This window comes from Bos mutus, chromosome 26 (genome assembly GCF_027580195.1).
Source record: "Bos mutus isolate GX-2022 chromosome 26, NWIPB_WYAK_1.1, whole genome shotgun sequence".
NCBI classification, from domain to species: Eukaryota; Metazoa; Chordata; class Mammalia; order Artiodactyla; family Bovidae; genus Bos; species Bos mutus.
Genome location: NC_091642.1, coordinates 884330 through 901981, shown reverse-complemented (window position 1 = coordinate 901981; position 17652 = coordinate 884330). Strand labels below are relative to the sequence as shown.

The following is a 17652-nucleotide window of genomic DNA, read 5'->3' as shown; positions in this document are numbered from 1 at the left end:
GCTATGCAATTTAAAAAAATTTTAGTTGAACACATGATTGTCTTTAAAACTGATATTCGAACTTTGAGTCATGACTCCTTTCTCTGTGTGAACTTTAGAACTGCTTATCCGGTGGAGCTGGGTGGGGTGGGAGGCTCACCGGGGATCAGCCCTGACGCTCCCCCGGAGTCAGGCTCTGAGGACCGCAAGGCGCTCCGGTGACTCACATCTGACTCTCGTCTCTGCCAGGAATGTCTTAATACTTTTCTCTTGTAAACTTGTCACATTTTAAAGTTTACTCCTCACTGGTACCTTTTCTTATGTTGCTGTTGTAAGCGGGGCTTTCCTTCCCCATGCACCTTCTCACCGGCTGCTGTCTGTATTTGTGGCCGCTGCTGATTTTTGTATGTTAATCTTTTGTCCTGCCATTTTCCCCGAGTTCTTTTGCTGTTTGTTTCAGATTTACCACCTGCTCCGCGGGATCACGCTCTGTGGGGCAGGCAGCCTGGCTCCCGTCCTGCCGTGACGCCTCTGGCTGCTCCTCACGCGATGCCACCCCTGTGGCTTGGGTGTCAGGTGGCATGAATGTGGGAATGGTGTGCGCCCTTGCCAGGCGCCTGACCTTTCCAGGAGTGCCTGGCGTGGCTGGCCTGCCCACAGGAGGCAGGGACTGGCCTTAGGATGAGGGGCAGAGGTGTGCATGTGGTGGCGTTTTTCTAATAAATATACTCTGTGATAAGTTGTGATAGTATTAAAAATAAAGAAAGCACTTTAGTCAAAATGAAATAGAGAAGTACGCCATAAACTGAAGGAGCGTGGGAAGGGTAAACATAAATCCAAACATTGCTGAATAAGAAACAGGAAAAGCCCAGGAAAGCAGTAACCTAAGGAAGCGTTGAGTTGTTTGTTTGAATATGTGAGTGAAATAAATATTTGATAAGGCCGATTATTGGAGGGAGCGAGGGAGGCACAGACAGGCCGGCCGTGCAGTAGCAGCTGGGGAGAACGGTTACTCGTACAGTTTAACCATTTGGGTAACGTTGTGAATTAGATCCTTGCCATAGGCCTTACACTGCAGTGAAACCAGAGCGGGGACAGTTTAAAGTAGCAGGCCTTCCGTCTTCCTGCACTCACACGTGCGTTTGCAGCATCAGGGTTGTGATGGGCTCCCCTGCTGTGCAACAGGCCGTTGCGGACTTCAGGTTAGCTCAGCGCCTCCCCGTGTCCCTCTTCTGCAGGGTGGGGGGTGGGACACAGAGCTGGGTCCCCTTCTCAGGGGCCGCCTGCTCATCTGGAGCCCCCAGGAGGGACAGGCTGCGGGTCAGCTCCCCAGGCTGTACAACCCTTGGTGTCTTGCTTCTTCGGGGCGGCAAAGGAGAGCGAGATCCTTTGCTTCCAGACTCTGACCTTTAGACCCTTTTAAATGACTCACCTGATACCAGATAAGGTTGGACCTACCTGAGATAATCCCCCTTTTGATTAACTTAAGATCCACTAACTTTGGAATTTCATTACCTCTGCAGAGTGCCTTTCATCTTGGCCGTGTGTTAGCCAGTTGGGGGAGTGGCATCTTACAGAGTCACCCCCGCCCCGTGTGGGAGTGAACGCCCAGGTGGGGCCCCTGGAGGCTTGTTGGAATTCTGCCCGCTCAGGAAGCACTTACCAAATCCTGGTTGATTATCATTTTATCATAAATGTTGCTTCTATTGAGGAACTTTTCAGTTAATATTTTTAGCCTTCGTTTATTTCTTCCCCTTATTTAAACCCCCTTATTCTATATCCCCTATATAATTTTCTCTCTCCCTGAAAAACTTTTGAAGCCATTACTTTTCATGTTCGCGTATACTGGTTATGAATCTCCTCAGTTTTGTTTGTCCAAGTTTAAATCTCTCCCCTTTACTTTTGGAAGATAATTTTGCTGGATACGTAATTCTGGGTTGGTGTTTTGGTTTTCTTCCGCCCACAGGAAACATCTCGATTCACTGTCTCCTTGCCCGTGGGGTTTTTGTCAAGTTCACTGTGGTTCTTGTCCTTGCTCCTCTATAGATTAGGTGTGTTTGTTTCCCTCCTTATTTCAAGGTTTCTCCTCATCTTTTGCTTTCAGCAACTGTGCCTAAATGTCTAAGATGAGGTTTAGATGTTTTAGTGTTTATCCTACTTGGGGTTCTCTAAGCCTTGGGGATCTGCGGTTTGGTCATAACTTTGCAGAGTTCTTGGCCATTGTCTCTTCAAACTTTTCATCTGCTCTCTTCTCTCTCTCTTCTGGTGTTGCTCTTTTGTGTCCTACAATTCTTGGATGTTCGGTAAATTTTTTTCGTTTTTATAATCTCTGCATTTCAGTTTTGGAAGCTTCTATTGCCGTATCTTCAAGCTTACTATTTCTTTGGCTATGTCTAATCTGTGCATGAGCCACTGAAGACAGTCTTTGTTTTTGTTAGTGTTTCTGATTTCTAGTGTTTCCTTTTGGTTCTCAGAGTTTCCATCACTCTGCTGCTGTTACCCATCTGTTCCTGAAAATTGTCCACTTTTCCTGTCACAGTTATTTTAAATTCTCTTTCTGATAATTCCAAAATCTGTGTCATAATTGAGTCAGATTCTGATGCATTTTTTAAAATGTCTTTAAGGAATTCCTTGTAGGTCCGGTGATTAGGGGGCTTCCCCCCAACTCCAGTACTCTTGCCTGGAAAATCCCATGGACGGAGGAGCCTGGTGGGCTGCAGTCCATGGGGTCGCGAAGAGTCGGACACGACTGAGCGACTTCACTTTCACTTTTCACTTTCATGCATTGGAGAAGGAAATGGCAACCCACTCCAGTGTTATTGCCTGGAGAATCCCAGGGACGGTAGAGCCTGATGGGCTGCCGTCTATGGGGTCGCACAGAGTCGGACACGACTGAAGCGACTTAGCAGCAGCAGCAGCTGATGGCTCAGCGGTAAAGAATCTGCCTGTGATGCAGGAGTCTCTGGTTCGATCTCTGGGTCGGGAAGATCGCCTGGAGGAGAGCATGACAACCCACTCCAGTATTCTTGCCTGGAGAATCCCATGGAGAGAGGAGCCTGGCGGACTACAGTACCTGGGGTCGCAAAGAGTCAGACACGACTGAAGCGACTGAGCATGCACGCATGATAGTGACTAGGACTTCGAGCTTCCAACTGCCGGTGGCCCAGGTTCTACCCCTGGTCAGGGAACTAAGATCCAAAAGCTGTCCATAAATATCAATCAATCAATCAATCAATCACGTTTAGACTGATTTTCTCTTGCCGTGTAATTTTTGTTGAAGTCTGCACGTGATGAGTTGGGTCATAGGGACTGAGGCCTGCAGTGCGGGCCGGGGGTGAGCCGTGTTTACTGTCAGCTGTGGCTGTGATGTCAGAGGTTTGCCCCCTGCCCCCTGCTGTCCTGGTTTGGGGGCCCCCTGTGTCTCCCCCCATGTCCTGGTTTGGGGGGCCCTGTGTCTCGGGTTTGCCCTCCACCCCGCCGTGTCCTGGTTTGGGGGCCCCTGTGTCTCGGGTTTGCCCTCCACCCCGCCGTGTCCTGGTTTGGGGGCCCCTGTGTCTCGGGTTTGCCCTCCACCCCGCCGTGTCCTGGTTTGGGGGCCCCTGTGTCTCGGGTTTGCCCTCTGCCCCGCCGTGTCCTGGTTTGGGGGCCCCTGTGTCTCGCCCTCTCCCGTCTGGAGCCCACGACTGTTGCCCTGGAGCCTCCTCGTGTGGGGTAATGGGGGAGCAAGGTGACCTGTAGCCTGTGGTGACGCCTCTCTCTGCTAGGGGGCCTCTGCCGCTGGGCTGAGACCCTCACGTGTCTCGTCTCCCCCACCCCCATCCCTGGGACGAGACGGGAAGGCTCACAGGGGACGCGCCCGTCCACGGGTGGTGGAGCTCCAGCCAAGCCCTTCCGCTGCCGAATGTCTAGTTGACTTCTCGGTCACTGTAGAGATAATCATGCGCTTTTCTTCATTTTGTTGGTCAGTTGCGTTAGAGGCTTTCCTCATGTTGAACTGTCCATTGCTTCACGGTTGATTGCCCTTGGTCCTGATGCTGAGTTTTCTGTCTGCCGCTGCGTTCTGTAACGGGGCGTCTGCACTGCTCTGTGAGGCTGACCTGAAGGCGCCTTCTTTTGTATGCGGCCTTCCTCTCCTTTCTGTGTCAGTCGATAGCATATGTGTTTTTCATGGTAGACCTCAGAGTTTTTCTTCCTTTTCTGTTATCCAGAGCTGTACTGTCTAGTAATGGCTAATTATGTGTGACTCATATTGATTTAATCAAAATTAAGTAAAAATTTAAATTCAGTTATTTAGTCACAGTACCCATTTCAAGTGGAAATTCAGCTGGTGCAAATAGAGAACGTTCTTATCATCACACAAAGCGAGTGGACAACACTGGTCTTGAGTCAGAGACGTTTCCTGTGTTGATGGAAACACTCTGAAATCTGCTCCATCCAGGCCAGTGGTCACTGGCCACAGGTGGCTTTGAGCAGCTTTGTATTTGTGGGGTGTGTGTGTGTTTGTGGTGTGATGTGTGTATGTGGTGTGTGTGTGTGTGTGTGTGTGGCATGTGTATGTGTGTGGTGTGCGTTTGTGATGTGTATGTGGAGTGTGTGTATATGTTTGTGCTGTGGTGTGTGGGTTGTTGGTTTTCTGACTTATTTTTGTGCAGGAATAAGCAGATCAGCCCAATACCTTTCATATAAGCTGCGAATACTTTGCCTTTTTTTTTAATTGTTTATAGGGATTAGCGGTTGTTTCAAATGTTGCCAAAGTATTCTGAGAGCTTTCATTGTTTTTCTCTTCCTCAAGCTTTTAAAATTAGGAGTTAAAGATATGAAAGTAACGTAATTATAAACATGAAAATGAAGAAAATAAAAGACAAATACAGCTGCTCAGGGTTTTGGTGTTCTTTTCATTGTTTTTCTCTTCCTCAAGCTTTTAAAATCAAGAGTTAAAGATATGAAAGTAATGTAATTATAAACATATTAAGAAGAAGACAACAAAAGAAGGAGAAATCCTTCAAATACAGCTGCTCAGGGTTTTGGTGCTCTTTTCTCAGTCTTTTTGTTGCCCTGCTGGAGCGTTTAAAGCGGCAGCTGGCCAGACCGCGCCTTCGTGCACCTTCCACGCAGCCCCTCGTTCCTTGCGGGCCACGTGGGCCGTCCAGCTTTCACGTGGGCCTGGGGAGGATGTGGTGGGCACGGCGGCCAGGCCTGCAGGGGCTTCTCAGCAGGTGGGCGTGTGTGTGCGGGCCTGGTCCTCGCTGTGGGGCTTGTGCTCCTTGCATCTCCGTTAAGGTGGAAACCGCTTCCGTGTCAACGTGTGCTCATCAGATGTTGTGGGTTTTTTGGTAAAATACACCTTATCCTTTTGGCCTTTTGTAAATGGCATTACATCCCGTTTGCGGTGTTGTGTGAGCAGCACCACGTTTATCTGTTCAGTTCAGTCGCTCAGTCGTGTCTGACTCTCTGCGACCCCATGGACTGCAGCATGCCAGGCTTTCCTGTCCATCACCAACTCCTGGAACTTACTGAAACTCTTGTCCATCTTGTTGGTGATGCCATCCAGCCATCTCATCCTCTGTCGTCCCCTTCTCCTCCTGCCTTCAGTCTCTCCCAGCATGTTTATACTCAGGACTTATTTACTGTTTCAGGAATTTCTTTCTGTTGCCGCCTCCTTCCTTTCCGCAGACGGCCCACGTGACTTTCTTTATCAGTGAACTCTGTGGTATTCTTAACTGTAACTCTTATAAATAATGCCATCGTGAACTTCTTTGTGTGCAGAGCATTTTTGTTGTTTACGATTACTTTTTTCTAGGATCGAAAATTCCAGAAATAGAATTTCACATTTGGAAAGAATGAGTATCCTTAACACCTCCCAGCGTGCTTTGACAGTCTCTGCTCTGCAGACAGGGTGCTTGAGAGCTCAGGGCGGCGTGTGCTTCCTGTGAGCGCACAGAGCCGGCCTGGCCCACGCTTTGGGCTGAAATGAGAGTATTTCTTTAAGAACTATTATGTGTGTTTATCTTTTATTCTTACTTTAGTGGTTTTAAAAATAACTCTGCATTAGCCAAATATGGGCTGCAACTATGAGGCCTCCAGGCCTGGCTGAGAGCAGCTCCTGGGGCAGAAGTGAAGGACAGACAGATGGAGGAGCTGGGGAGGGGCAGGGGGCGCAGGCACGTGTGAGGGCAAGCACGCGTGTGTCCGCGTGTGTGAGTGTGTATAGGTGTGAGATGTGTGTCTGCATGTGCACGTTTGTGAGCTTGTGAGTGTGTATCTGTGTGTGTCTGCGTATGTGTCCACATGTACACATGTGAGTGTGAGCAGTGTGTCCACATGTGTCTGCATGTCCGTGTGTATGTGAGCATGTGTGTATCTGCATGTGCACATGTGTGTGAGCATGTGAGTGTGTATCTTTGTGTGTGTGAGTGTGTATCTTTGTGTGTGTGTCTGCCCACATGTGCACGCATGTGAGCATCTGTGTGCCCACATGTACACATGTGTATGACTGTGAGCATGTATGTGTGTGTGCATGTGCGCGTGTGAGCATGTGAGTGTGTATCTTTGTGTGTGTGCATGTGTGTGAGAGGTGTGTGAGTGTGTGAACATGTGTGTGCCCACATGTGCATGTGTGTATGAGTGTGTGAGCATGTGTGTATCTCTGTGTGTCTACATGTGTGTGTCCCCACATGTGCACATGTGAGTTTATGAGCCGTGTGTCCTCATGTGAACAAGTGTGTAAGCATGTGTGTATCTGTGTGTCCGCATGTGTGAGTGTGTGAGCATGTGTGAGTGTCTGTGTGAGTGTCTGCATGAGTGTGTTTGTGTGAGCATGTGTGTGTGAGAGCATGTGTGTCTGAGAGTGTGTCTGCATGAGTGTATGTGTGTTGAGTGTGAGAGCATTGTGAAAGTGTGAGTGTGAGAGCATGTGTGAGTGTCTGTGTGAGAGTGTGTCTGCATGAGTGTATGTGAGAGCATGTGTATCTGTGTGAGTGTTTGCATGAGTGTGTGTGTGAGCATGTGTGTGTCTGTGTGAGAGTGTGTGTGTCTGTGAGTGTGTGAGCATTCGTGTGTGAGAGCATGTGTGAGAGTGTGAGAGCATGTGTGAATGTCTGTGTGAGAGTGTGTCTGTGTGAGTGTGTGAGCATGTGTATGAGTGTGAGAGCGGGGAGGGCAGAGGAGCCCGAGGTCCGGTGGCTTGAGGTCATGGTGCTGCCCCTCAGCACTCAGGGTCTAGGCTGGGGGCTCCAGAGTTGGGCTAGGCCGTGAGGAGCCCTTGTGAAGGGAGAGGGACATCCCCTTGTGGAGGTCAGGGGTGAGCGGACAACCTTCAGGGACGCGGAGGGGCTGAGGGGCCAGCAGTCAGCTTGGGTGGGTGAGATGCTGGCCAGGAAGTGCCCGGGTCGGGTCAGCGAGTGGGTCAGCGTGGCCCTGATGTGCAGGTGGGCTGGGTTCTCCAGCTGCTCTTGTCCCCTGTTGTCTGTTTAGAGCTGCCCTTTAATTATCCCACAGCCTCTGGAGGCCTCTCTAAACATAAACATGGGTGTATCTTTGTTGAAAGCACTTTTATTAGGACTGTTGGGTTAATGGTTTTGAGGAACCCATAGCCGCCTGGGCTGAGAGTCATACTGGTGATCTAAGCAAGCTGGTGACCCACAGTCCGACTAGAGGAGCCTCAGGTCCTGCTGCCCCTTCCCGACGTGGCTGCCCTGCGGAGCATCCCTGCGCTGCTCTTAGGCCGTTGACCTGGCAGGACCGCCCCCAGGCCGTGGGCCCGACCACGCACGGAAAGTTCTGGTCCATTTCATAGGCTGCAGCAGGGCGCCCAGATGACTTACAAGCTGCTTGGGGCCGAAGGCCCCTGGAGTAGGTGGGCTTCTGTGTGAGCCACTGTGGAGCACACTCTGGTCAGTATGGCCAGGACCTCCTGGGCGGTGGCAGAGTGGACGCCCACTTACAGGAGGCTGTGCGCCCACTTACAGGAGGCCGTGCGCCACTTACAGGAGGCTGTGCAGGTCTGTGACCAGGGAGGGCGGGCCATGCTCTGTGCTGTCCGTCCCCCACAGGGCCAAGTCCAGATGGTGGTTATGTGTACACACGCATGTGTGTGTGTGCACTCATGTGTCTGCATGTGTGGGTGTGTGCACACGTGTGTGCCTGTGTGGGTGTGCACGCGTGGGCATGCATGTGCGTGTGTGTGTGTGTGTGCGCGCGCGCGTGTGGGGTGTGTGCACATGTGGGAGTGTGTGTGCTCTCAGTGTGCCTGTGTGGTGTGTGCACACGTGTGTGTGCATGGCTGTGGAGTACCTGGCCCAGCTTCTGAGTGCCCGGTAGGGATGGTAGAAGCAGAGGCCTGAGAACCGGTGGCCGCGCTGGGGACCGAGCCCAGGCCGCGCGGAGAGATCTGTTGCCTCAGCCCCGGGGCCTGTGCGTGCGGTTTCCATTACAGGGGACACCACAGGCCTCTGTCCCCGCGTTGATTCCTGTCAGCGCCGTCCAGAGTCATGCAGAGCAGCCCGCTTCATCCACACGCCCATGTTTTCCCGGGGACCTACCGGGCAAGTGCCTTGCCTGCGGCGTGTCCAGCCTGTCTCAGGAGAGGGAGGCCCTCCGGCCCCACAGCTTTGTGCAGCCTTTCCTCGTGCAGGACCCTTGGTTCAAGCATGGGGGCATCACGCCCCCAGTGCGGTGTGAGCCCGCCTGCTGCCGGGGGCCTGACTCCCCCTGCACTGTGCCCGCCCCAGGCCTCTCCTCCGGCTCCAGGCTCAAGCCCCCTGTGCAGCAGCTCTGGGGCACCTCCTGGAGGGAGTGAGTCCCGGGCACCCGAGGTGGGAAGCTCAGGCTTAGGAAGGTTGGGTGGTCCTCGCCCTTGGAGACTTCGCCGGCCCACCTGGGCAGTCACTCGGGTTGGGTCCTGGGCCGGGGACAGGATTGAGGGTCCCGGTCACGCCTGTCCTGTGGGTCAATCGGGAATGTGGTGAGGGGTCTTAAACAGCAGCAGCTCAGCGGTCCTAAGGCCTCCTGCCTCCTGCTGTCGCCACTTCCTGCAGGGTTTTGGCGAGGATGTCGTGGACACGTGTGTCGGGCGGGCCGCGGGTGTGAGTGCAGGGCTAGGGGCCTCACGTCCGGCCGTGCGCCTGGACATCAGGACTACGGACCGAATCTCTCCTTCCTCTGTCTCCAGGCCGAGCCCATGGACGCTGGTGTGGAAACGTTGCTAAAATGCTGGTGGGGCCCTCTGCACCCCCAGACCAGCCCCTTTGCCCTCAGTCAGGGCTGGGGGGAATTGGGGGCCTTGCCCTGAAAGCTCTCTTCCTTTGATCGCCTTGGGGCCCGGGGCCGACTGACCATGGCCCCCGCCCCTGTGCCGGCCCCGGCGCGGGTGTGCTGGGCCCCTGGCTCGGGGAGGGGTCAGCAGGGTCTGTGGGGGAGGGGCTCGCACTGCAGCGCTGTTCCCGCATCAAAGCGGAGCTGTCCCCCCACCGCCGTGGGCAGCGCACACCAGCCCCGCCCTCGGACGCCGGGGCTGGCAGCGGCCCGCCCTGTCTGTGGGCCTGCCAGTTCTGAGCGCTGTGTAAGCTGGAGTCCGGCCTCTTGCACTAAGCACGGTGTTTCTGAGGCCTGCCCACGTGTGGCCCGGGTCCGTGGCTGCGTGCTGTGCTGCGTGACCACGGATTTTATCACTCTGTCTGTGAACTGATGGCATGTGTGGCCCGTGTCCGTGGCTGCCGTGCAGTGTGACCACATGCCTTATCTCTCCGTCCCTGAGCTGATGGGTCTCCAGGTAGTTCCTGCCTTTCAGCTCCTGGTCTGCTGCTGCGCGTGCTCGTGGCTCTGTCTCTGTGGATGAGCATTTCTGGGTCTCGCGGGCACATCGCCCGGCCACATGGCAAGTCCACGCTGTTTCCTACGGCTCCTCCACCCCCAGCGTGTCTGAAGGTCCGCTTCTGCACAGACTCCCCACGCTCGCTGCTCTCTGCTGTCAGCCTCCTGAGGACCTAGGGTGGAATCTCTCTGGCTCGGGCGTTGTTTTCCCTGAAGTCCAGAGACTGACGTTCAGCCTTGGCCGTGCTGCCCGTCACGGCTCAGCCTCTGCCGGGGCTTCTCTGGGCTGCCATCTCCCGCTGTCATCTCTTCGCTCGCCCGTGAGGGTGGTAGAGGGGGCAGGGCGTGCCCTCCTCGCTGTTCAGACGTGGGGCTGGGGGCCTGGCTCCCGAACCTGGCCTTGGGGACTGGAAGACCCCACACCTGGCTGGACCCCGGCTGCCGTCTGTGTCCGGCAGGTGCCTGGGACGTTCTCTGCCTCCTGCTCGGTGGTCTGTGAGGCTCTGGGTCTGCAGGCATTTTTTCTCTTTGTTCGTTGCTCTGTCCACAGTCCAGTCTTCCTGCTTTTCGGGACACGTGGAAGCCTCTGCTGGCGGCAGCCCCTGCCTATGGCGCTGCTGTGGCCGTGTTGCGCCCGGGTGGTCAGCCAGGCCCTGGCTCCACCTGCATCCCCGGTGCCCAGAGCCCTGCTTGGATCCGGGGTGTGAGTCTCAAGGGTGCTGGGCTGTGTTTGCTCTGAGTCGTTTCTGCGTGTGGCCCAGTGGCGTTGGACGTCGGGCTTCTCGTCTCCCACTTGTGAAGCTCTGCCACCTCCTGAGGGTCCCCGTGTGTCTCCCGTCCCCGCCTCAGCTCCTTGACCATGCTGGGGGGCTGGGGCTGTGTGCCCTGCTCGGCTGGCTGGTCTGGGGGTCCAGGAGCCTGGTGGGACATGTGGGAAGAGGCGCACCCCCATTTTCCCTGTGCCAGCTCTTCCCTGGGCCCATAGGCCCAAAGCTGACACCTGGGGCCACGCAGCTTTTTGCCCGTTCTTGCCCGTTCTCAGGCCGCAGCTTTTTGCCCATTTTTGCCCGTTCTCAGGCCAGTCCTGGGCCCCACGCTGCTGAGTCCTGCCTGACACCCTGGCCTGGCCTCCAGGAGCCCTTCCAGGGACGCCCCACTGCTGAGGACGAGCAGGGCTGGGGTCAGCTGTGGGTCCAGCTCCGGTGCCCGCCCCTCATCCCCGCTGAGTGGCAGACCAGGCCCCGGTGTGGAAGGGGCCCCACCCCGTTGTGCCCCAGCCCTGCAGTGAGCACGCAGACAGGCCATCATGTTAGCCTCTGCTCGCGGCTGCTGGCGTGTGTCACGGGCCTGACTGTCTTCTTTTTTCTCTTTAATTTACAGCCAGAAAACCTCCAGAAGAACTGGCTTCGGGAGTTTTATCAGGTAAGAGCCGGGCGGCAGCCGGCCCACGCGAGGAAGCACCTCAGGCTGCTGGAGGCCCGGGTTCCCCTGCGGCCTCGCTGTCCTCGGGCGGGGGGAGTTCCCACGGTGGAGGGTCCCCCTGGGAGGGAGGTTTGGGGGAGGGAGAGGGGCTGTGGCCTCGGTGTCCTCGGGGGGGCGGGGGGCACGGGCACGGAGGGGAGAGTTCCCACTGCGGGGGTGCAGGGAGGAGTTCCCACCGGAGGGAGGCCCCCTGGGAGGGGGTTCCATGGAGGGGGAGGGGGAGGGCTGCGGCCTCAGTGTCCTGGGGTGGGGGAGAGTTCCCACGGGGGTGGGCGCAGCGGGGAGAGTTCCCACCAGGGGGGAGGCCCCTGGGAGGGCAGTTCGGGGGAGGGGGAGCGGCTGTGGCCTCGCTGTCCTGGGGGGGATTGGGGTGGGGGTCCCCCTGGGAGGGGTGTCCCCCAGCAGGGGAGGGGTGCCTCCCACTTCCTGGTTCCTCCTCAGAAGCCCCTGCCTTCTTAGATGCCCCTGGATGGGGCTCTGCTCGTCAGCGGGGACCTTCGGGAGGACCTGCGGTGCAGGGTGGGGCAGCAAAGCCCGCGTTCGGCCCCGGGGTCTGGGCAGGATGCATGCTGACGCTGGGCTGGACCGTGGCCAGAGGCTCCAGGCGAGGCCTGACAGGCAAGCCGCTCCTTCCCAGCTCCCCGAGGGCCCCACGTCTGTGCTCAGCTCTCTCCGGGATGTCAGCTCTGCGGTGTCGACAGAGGGCTCTGCTCCTGGAGCCTGTGTTCCCCAGGCGGGTGACACGCGTGGGACCCCCCGTGGGGCATCTGAGAGGCCACTGGGAACTGCTGGGCAAACGACGTCCTGCTCGGCCAGGGCTGCTGGGGGACTGTGGCACCTGGAGGCTGGCGGGGCCGCAGAGCAGGGAGCCAGGCGGGGACAGCATGGCCGACGGCACGGGGCGCTTCTGCGGTGGGTCTGCGGGGCAGGTGCGGGTGCTTTGATGGCAGGAGGAGGTGCAGGAGTCAGGTGGTCCCAGGCGCTGAGCCTCAGCGGGTCCGCTCCATGTCCTTCTGTGTCTGGGCTGTCCCCCGACTCCTGCCATCCACACTGGCACAGGGGGCAGCTGCTTGTCCAGTCTGCTGGTGTGGGTGGTCCACACCCCCAGATGTACCAGCCACGGTGAAGGCCAGGGAGGGGCAGCAAGTCCTCTCTGGAACCGAGAGGCCCGGGGTCCGGCAGGAAGGGCCTGGGCTGTCGGAGGGGACGATGGTCTTGGCCAAGGGGGACGGGTTCCCACCCGAGGCCCAGGAGGGTGGGGGGCGCGAGGTGCCAGGGGCGCGTCCAGCAGGGCATGGGCCTTGTTCCTGTCACGGGGCATTCCGAGCCCGTCCTTCCCCGCATTTCACCCGCCCAAGTGGGCAGCGGCCTCAGGGTCCCTGGCCGAAGCCTGGCCCGGCTGAACTGTGGGGTCAGCTTTTGGCAGGCAGCTGGCCCAGTGGGCCGGGTGAGGCCCCTTTCCTGGAGAGGTCACCTCGGAGGCGTGCTCAGGCCCCAGCGGCTGCCCAGGCTGACTGTGGAGGGAGAGGCCCGGAGTGGGGGGCCCCGTCTCGACCGTCGGCCTCTGCTCTCTGTCACTTTTGTTTGCTTTGCACAGCTGGCCCCGGCAGGTGTGAGACGCGGTGGGAGTATGTTGGGGTGGTGGCGGGTAGTGGCCCTGGGTCCAGGCTCAGAGGGGTCCTGGCGGTGACAGCCCCCTGGGAGCAGGCGGGAGGCGTCCCTTCAGAGCCTCCTGGCCGCACATGCAGCCCGGCGGCTATACCCCAAAGCGGAGCCCAGGAGGCGGGCAGGCATTTCCCTCCAAGTCAGTGTCCGGGCGCCCGCCTCCTCCCCAGAACACACACCTTGGCCCGGGGACCAGGAGTGTGTGTGCACGGGGTGTGCTCAGCTCTCTGGATGAGAGTGAGGAACTGCGCAGATACGAGGATAAATAAATGCCCCCCCCCGAATTCTGCCTCGAGTTTGACGTCAGAGCCTCCCGCCCGACGTCTGTGCATCCCAGGGAGAAGGTGCCGCCCTCGGCTGGTCACAGGGCTGCGCACGTGTTGACGGCACGTGGGGCGCTGGCTCACACACAGACACGAGAAACGAGCAAGTGGTGACGACTCTTTATTGAGATAATAGATATTTGTTATTTACTGACGAGAGAACCAGTAAGGTGTTAAAACTGGTTCAAAGAAGAGTCCAAAGGGGGAACACCGGCCTCTCCTTTCAGCAATGCCAAAGGGAAGGCTGGCCAGGCACGAGCTGTGCTTCTCTGGACACTGGCGTCCTGCGGTCCTGAATCCTTGCGATGCTGCTGGAGTTCAGAGTTCACGGGACTGTACAACAGCTCGGGGGTCACTAAGGTTGGAAGAACCCAGACAGGGGCAAGGCACCTCTAGTCTGTTATGCCCATTTGAAAGCCTTTCACAATTTTCCCTGGCAATAATTTAAAAAATAACGTGATGAGTATTATCTGCTTCCAGCTAACATGGAGCAAGTGAAAAGTGAAAGTCACTCATTTGTGTCCGACTCTTTGCGGCCCCGTGGACTGTAGCCCGCCAGGCTCCTCTGTCCATGGGCTTCTCCAGGCAAGAACACTGGAGTGGGTAGCCATTCCCTTCTCCACGGCATCTTCCCAACCTAGGGATCAAACCTGGGTACACACAGAAACAGGTACCAAATTTCCCGTCCTGTCTTAAACAAATTAAAACCAGAAAATGTGTAAGACACACTGGTTTTCAGACCTCAGGCAGTGGGCAGCACAGAACAGTGTGGCTGCGGGGATCAGGGGCCAGGCTGTACTGGCCAGTTAAAGCCCGAGAGGACGTCCAGGCTAGTGTCCAGTGAGCTGGAATGCACAATTTGATGTTTACAACCAATAAAAAGAAATGAGCAGGCAGGCGAAGATGCAGGGACATCAGACCCTTCTGCCCATTGGACGGTTAGCGGTTCCCCAGCTGTGCTGACCTCGGGGGCTGCTTCTGATTTTACTGATTCTGTCCGTTGTTTTCTTTTTCACTGTTTTTTTTTTTTTTTCCTTTTTCTTGATTACTTTCCATTTAATTTGCTCTTCTATATCTAATTTCTGAAAGTAGAAGATAAGAATTAAAGAATGATCAATTTCAGAAATTTGACATTGGGGAATGGTCACTGAAAATCCTGTAGACAATAAAAAGATAGTAAAGGAATGATCACGAACAACTTTTTGCCAATAAATCTGGACACTTACATGAAAGGAAGATGTTTTTGGAAAAGCAAAGGAAGCTAAGTCGAGAAGAAATAAACGAGCTCTTTATTAAAGCTTTCCTCAACACTGATAAGTTCTGTCAAACATTTAAGCAAGACACACTGACGTTTCTGTCGAGCTTTTCAAGAAGCTTGAAACACGTGATGCTGTGATGCGAGCAGTGCCCTGACAGCAAAGGCGGACAGAGTCGTCTCGGTGAGAACACAGGTCTGTCTCCTGCGTGGAGTAAAGGCCCGAGTTCAAGGGACTTCAGCAAGTCAAGCATGTAGAGCTGTTTACGTGTGTAACAATGCATGCAACACACACACAGACGCACGCACACACACGCACACAGATGCACACACGCACACACAGATGCACACATGTGCACACATGCACACACGCGCACACACGCACACATGCACACGCACACAGAGATGCACACATGCATGCCCACACATGTGTGCACACACCCACCTACGCATGCACGCACATGCACACACAGACGCACACGTGCACATGCACACACAGATGCACACATGTGCACACGCACACGTGCACACACAGATGCACACGCATGCGCACACGCACGTGCACACATGCATGTGCATGCGCATACACACATAGAAACAGCGGCGCATCAAAAAGTTATGCGTGAGCACCAAGGGGCTCAAGCCTGTGTAACGTTCAAAAATTAATAGATAAGATCACCCAAGTCAACCAACTGTGAAGAAAAACTACACCATCGTCTCAGCACATGCAGGAAAAGCATTTGCTGAAATTCTATAACCATTTCTGATGAAAGCTTCCGGCAAGCTGAGTGGAAGGAGCTTCTGTAACGAGCACTCGTGCCCCGAGCCTGACGGTGCAGCTCCTGGGAGATGAGATGCTTTCCTGCCGGGACCCTGGACGGGGGCGGGGCGCCAGGCCTGCCTGCAGAATGGCGGTGAAGGTCCTCGTCGTAGGGCCACGGAGGAAGCAGAGTCCTACAGACTAAGGGGAGGAAGCCGGCCTGCATCTGGGCAGAAGGCGTGACGGGCTCTTTGGGAAGCTGTGAGGAGCGCACAGAAGTGTGAGTGTTACCTGATGTAAGTGAATGCAGTCAGTGTGCAGCACATAGGGTGCTGTGAGAACACCTTTATATTAAATGTGAACATACACAGCAGCACCAGAATGAAATAGTGGCTGCACATCTGACGAAACACATTAATGTCTGTGCTCAAGCTGGATTTAAAAAAGGCACACAAACCAGAGATCAGATTGCCAACATCCGCTTTATCATCGAGAAAGCAAGAGAGTTCCAGAAAAACACCTACTTCTGCTTTATTGACTACACCAAAGCCTTTGACTGTGTGGATCACATTAAACTGTGGAAAATTCTTCAAGAGATAGGAATACCAGGACACCTGACCTACCTCTTGAGAAACCTGTATGCAGGTCAAGAAGCAGCAGTTAGAACTGGACATGGAACAATGGACTGGTTCCGAATCGGGAAAGGAGTAAGTCAAGACTGTATATTGTCACCCTGCTTATTTAACTTCTATGCAGAATACATCATGCGAAATGCCGGGCTGGATGAAGCACAAGCTGGAATCAAGATTGCCGGGAGAAATATCAGTAACCTCAGAAATGCAGGTGATACCACCCTTATGGCAGAGAGTGAAGAGGAACTAAAGAGCCTCTTGATGAAAGTGAGAGGAGAGTGAAAAAGTTGGCTTAAAACTCAACATTCAGAACACTAAGATCATGGCATCTGGTCCCATCACTTCATGGCAAATAGACAGGGAAACAGTGGGAACAGTGTCAGACTTTATTTTTTTGGGCTCCAAAATCACTGCAGATGGTGACTGCAGCCATGAAATTAAAAGACACTTACTCCTTAGCAGAAAAGCTATGAACAACCTAGACCACATATTAAAAAGCAGAGACATTACTTTGCCAACAAAGGTCCATCTAGTCAAGGCTATGGTTTTTCCAGTGGTCATGAATGGATGTGAGAGTTGGACTGTGAAGAAAGCTGAGCGCCGAAGAATTGATGCTTTTGAACTGTGGTGTTGGAGAAGACTCTTAAGAGTCCCTTGGACTGCAAGGAGATCAAACCAGTCCATCCTAAAGGAAATCAGTCCTGAATATTCATTGGAAGGACTGATGCCAAAGCTGAAACTCCAACACTTTGGCCACCTGATGCAAAGAGCTGACTCATTGGAAAAGACTGATGCTGGGAAAGATGGAAGGTGGGAGGAGAAGGGGGTGACTGAGGATGAGCTGGTTGGATGTCATCACCGACTCAATGGACATGAGTTTGAGTAAACTCCGGGAGTTGCTGATGGATAGGAAGGCCTGGCGTCCTGCAGTCCAGGGGTTCGCAAAGAGTCGGACACGACTGAGTGACTGAACTGAGCTAAATGTCTATGCAGCGACGAGAGCAATCAAGAAAGGCCCGAGGCAGCAGGGAGGTGTTCCTCTCCAGGGAGACCAGAGGCGGGGTCCCCGCTGCTCTCTTCGTCAGCCTCTGAGAAGCCAGGCTCGTGCTCTGGCCTGCTGGTGTGGTGTGTGAGACAGGAGGGAGGCGCCCCTGCGGGATGGGGGCTGGCAGGGAGGCAGGGGCTGGGCAGTGCCCTGTGCCCTCTGCGTGGGCCCCTCCACACCCGCCGCTCTCTGCTCTGGGCTCGGCCTGAGTCTGCAGCTGCCCCCAGTGCCCAGCCTCCTTCGTGTCGGGGTGCGAGGTCCTCCCTGCAGACCCGCCGAGCCCGCAACGGGCTGCTGACGCCGCTAGTCTGTACTGTGGCCGCAGATGGCAGCCCGCCCTCACGGCGTGTGAAGAGGGCACACTTCCCGGGGGCTCACGGGGGCCTGATGACAACCCTCACTGGCCTTGAGGAGCTGCTTGCTTGCCGGGTCAGCGTGGTCACGTGTAACAGTGCAGCCGGGCGGGGATCAGGTGTGCCGTCTGCCCCACACGCCCCGAGGCGCCCGTGAGTGCCCGGCGCACACGAGCATCCTATCCTGGCCCTTGGACCCCCACCCCACCCCAGCTAGAGCTGCGGCTCCCTGTCTGCCTCTGATACGGAGAGAGGTGGGTGCTCCCTGGGAGCCCAGTGACCTGGTGGCACCGGTATGTCCAGGCTTCCCTTCTGATACGGAGAGAGGTGGGCCCCCCGAGGCGGATC

The 17652-nt window shown here is 55.5% G+C and overlaps 1 protein-coding gene across 4 annotated transcripts in view; it reads left to right on the top strand.

Moving 5' to 3' along the window:
• INPP5A (inositol polyphosphate-5-phosphatase A) overlaps positions 1 to 17652 on the top strand; it is a 145805-nt gene that overhangs the window by 41539 nt on the left and 86614 nt on the right. For all 4 annotated transcript variants that reach the window (XM_070363979.1, XM_070363981.1, XM_070363980.1 and 1 more), the window contains exon 2: positions 11170 to 11211. In XM_070363979.1, coding sequence (XP_070220080.1) covers positions 11170 to 11211 — 42 coding nt within the window. The remainder of the gene's footprint in view (positions 1 to 11169; positions 11212 to 17652) is intronic.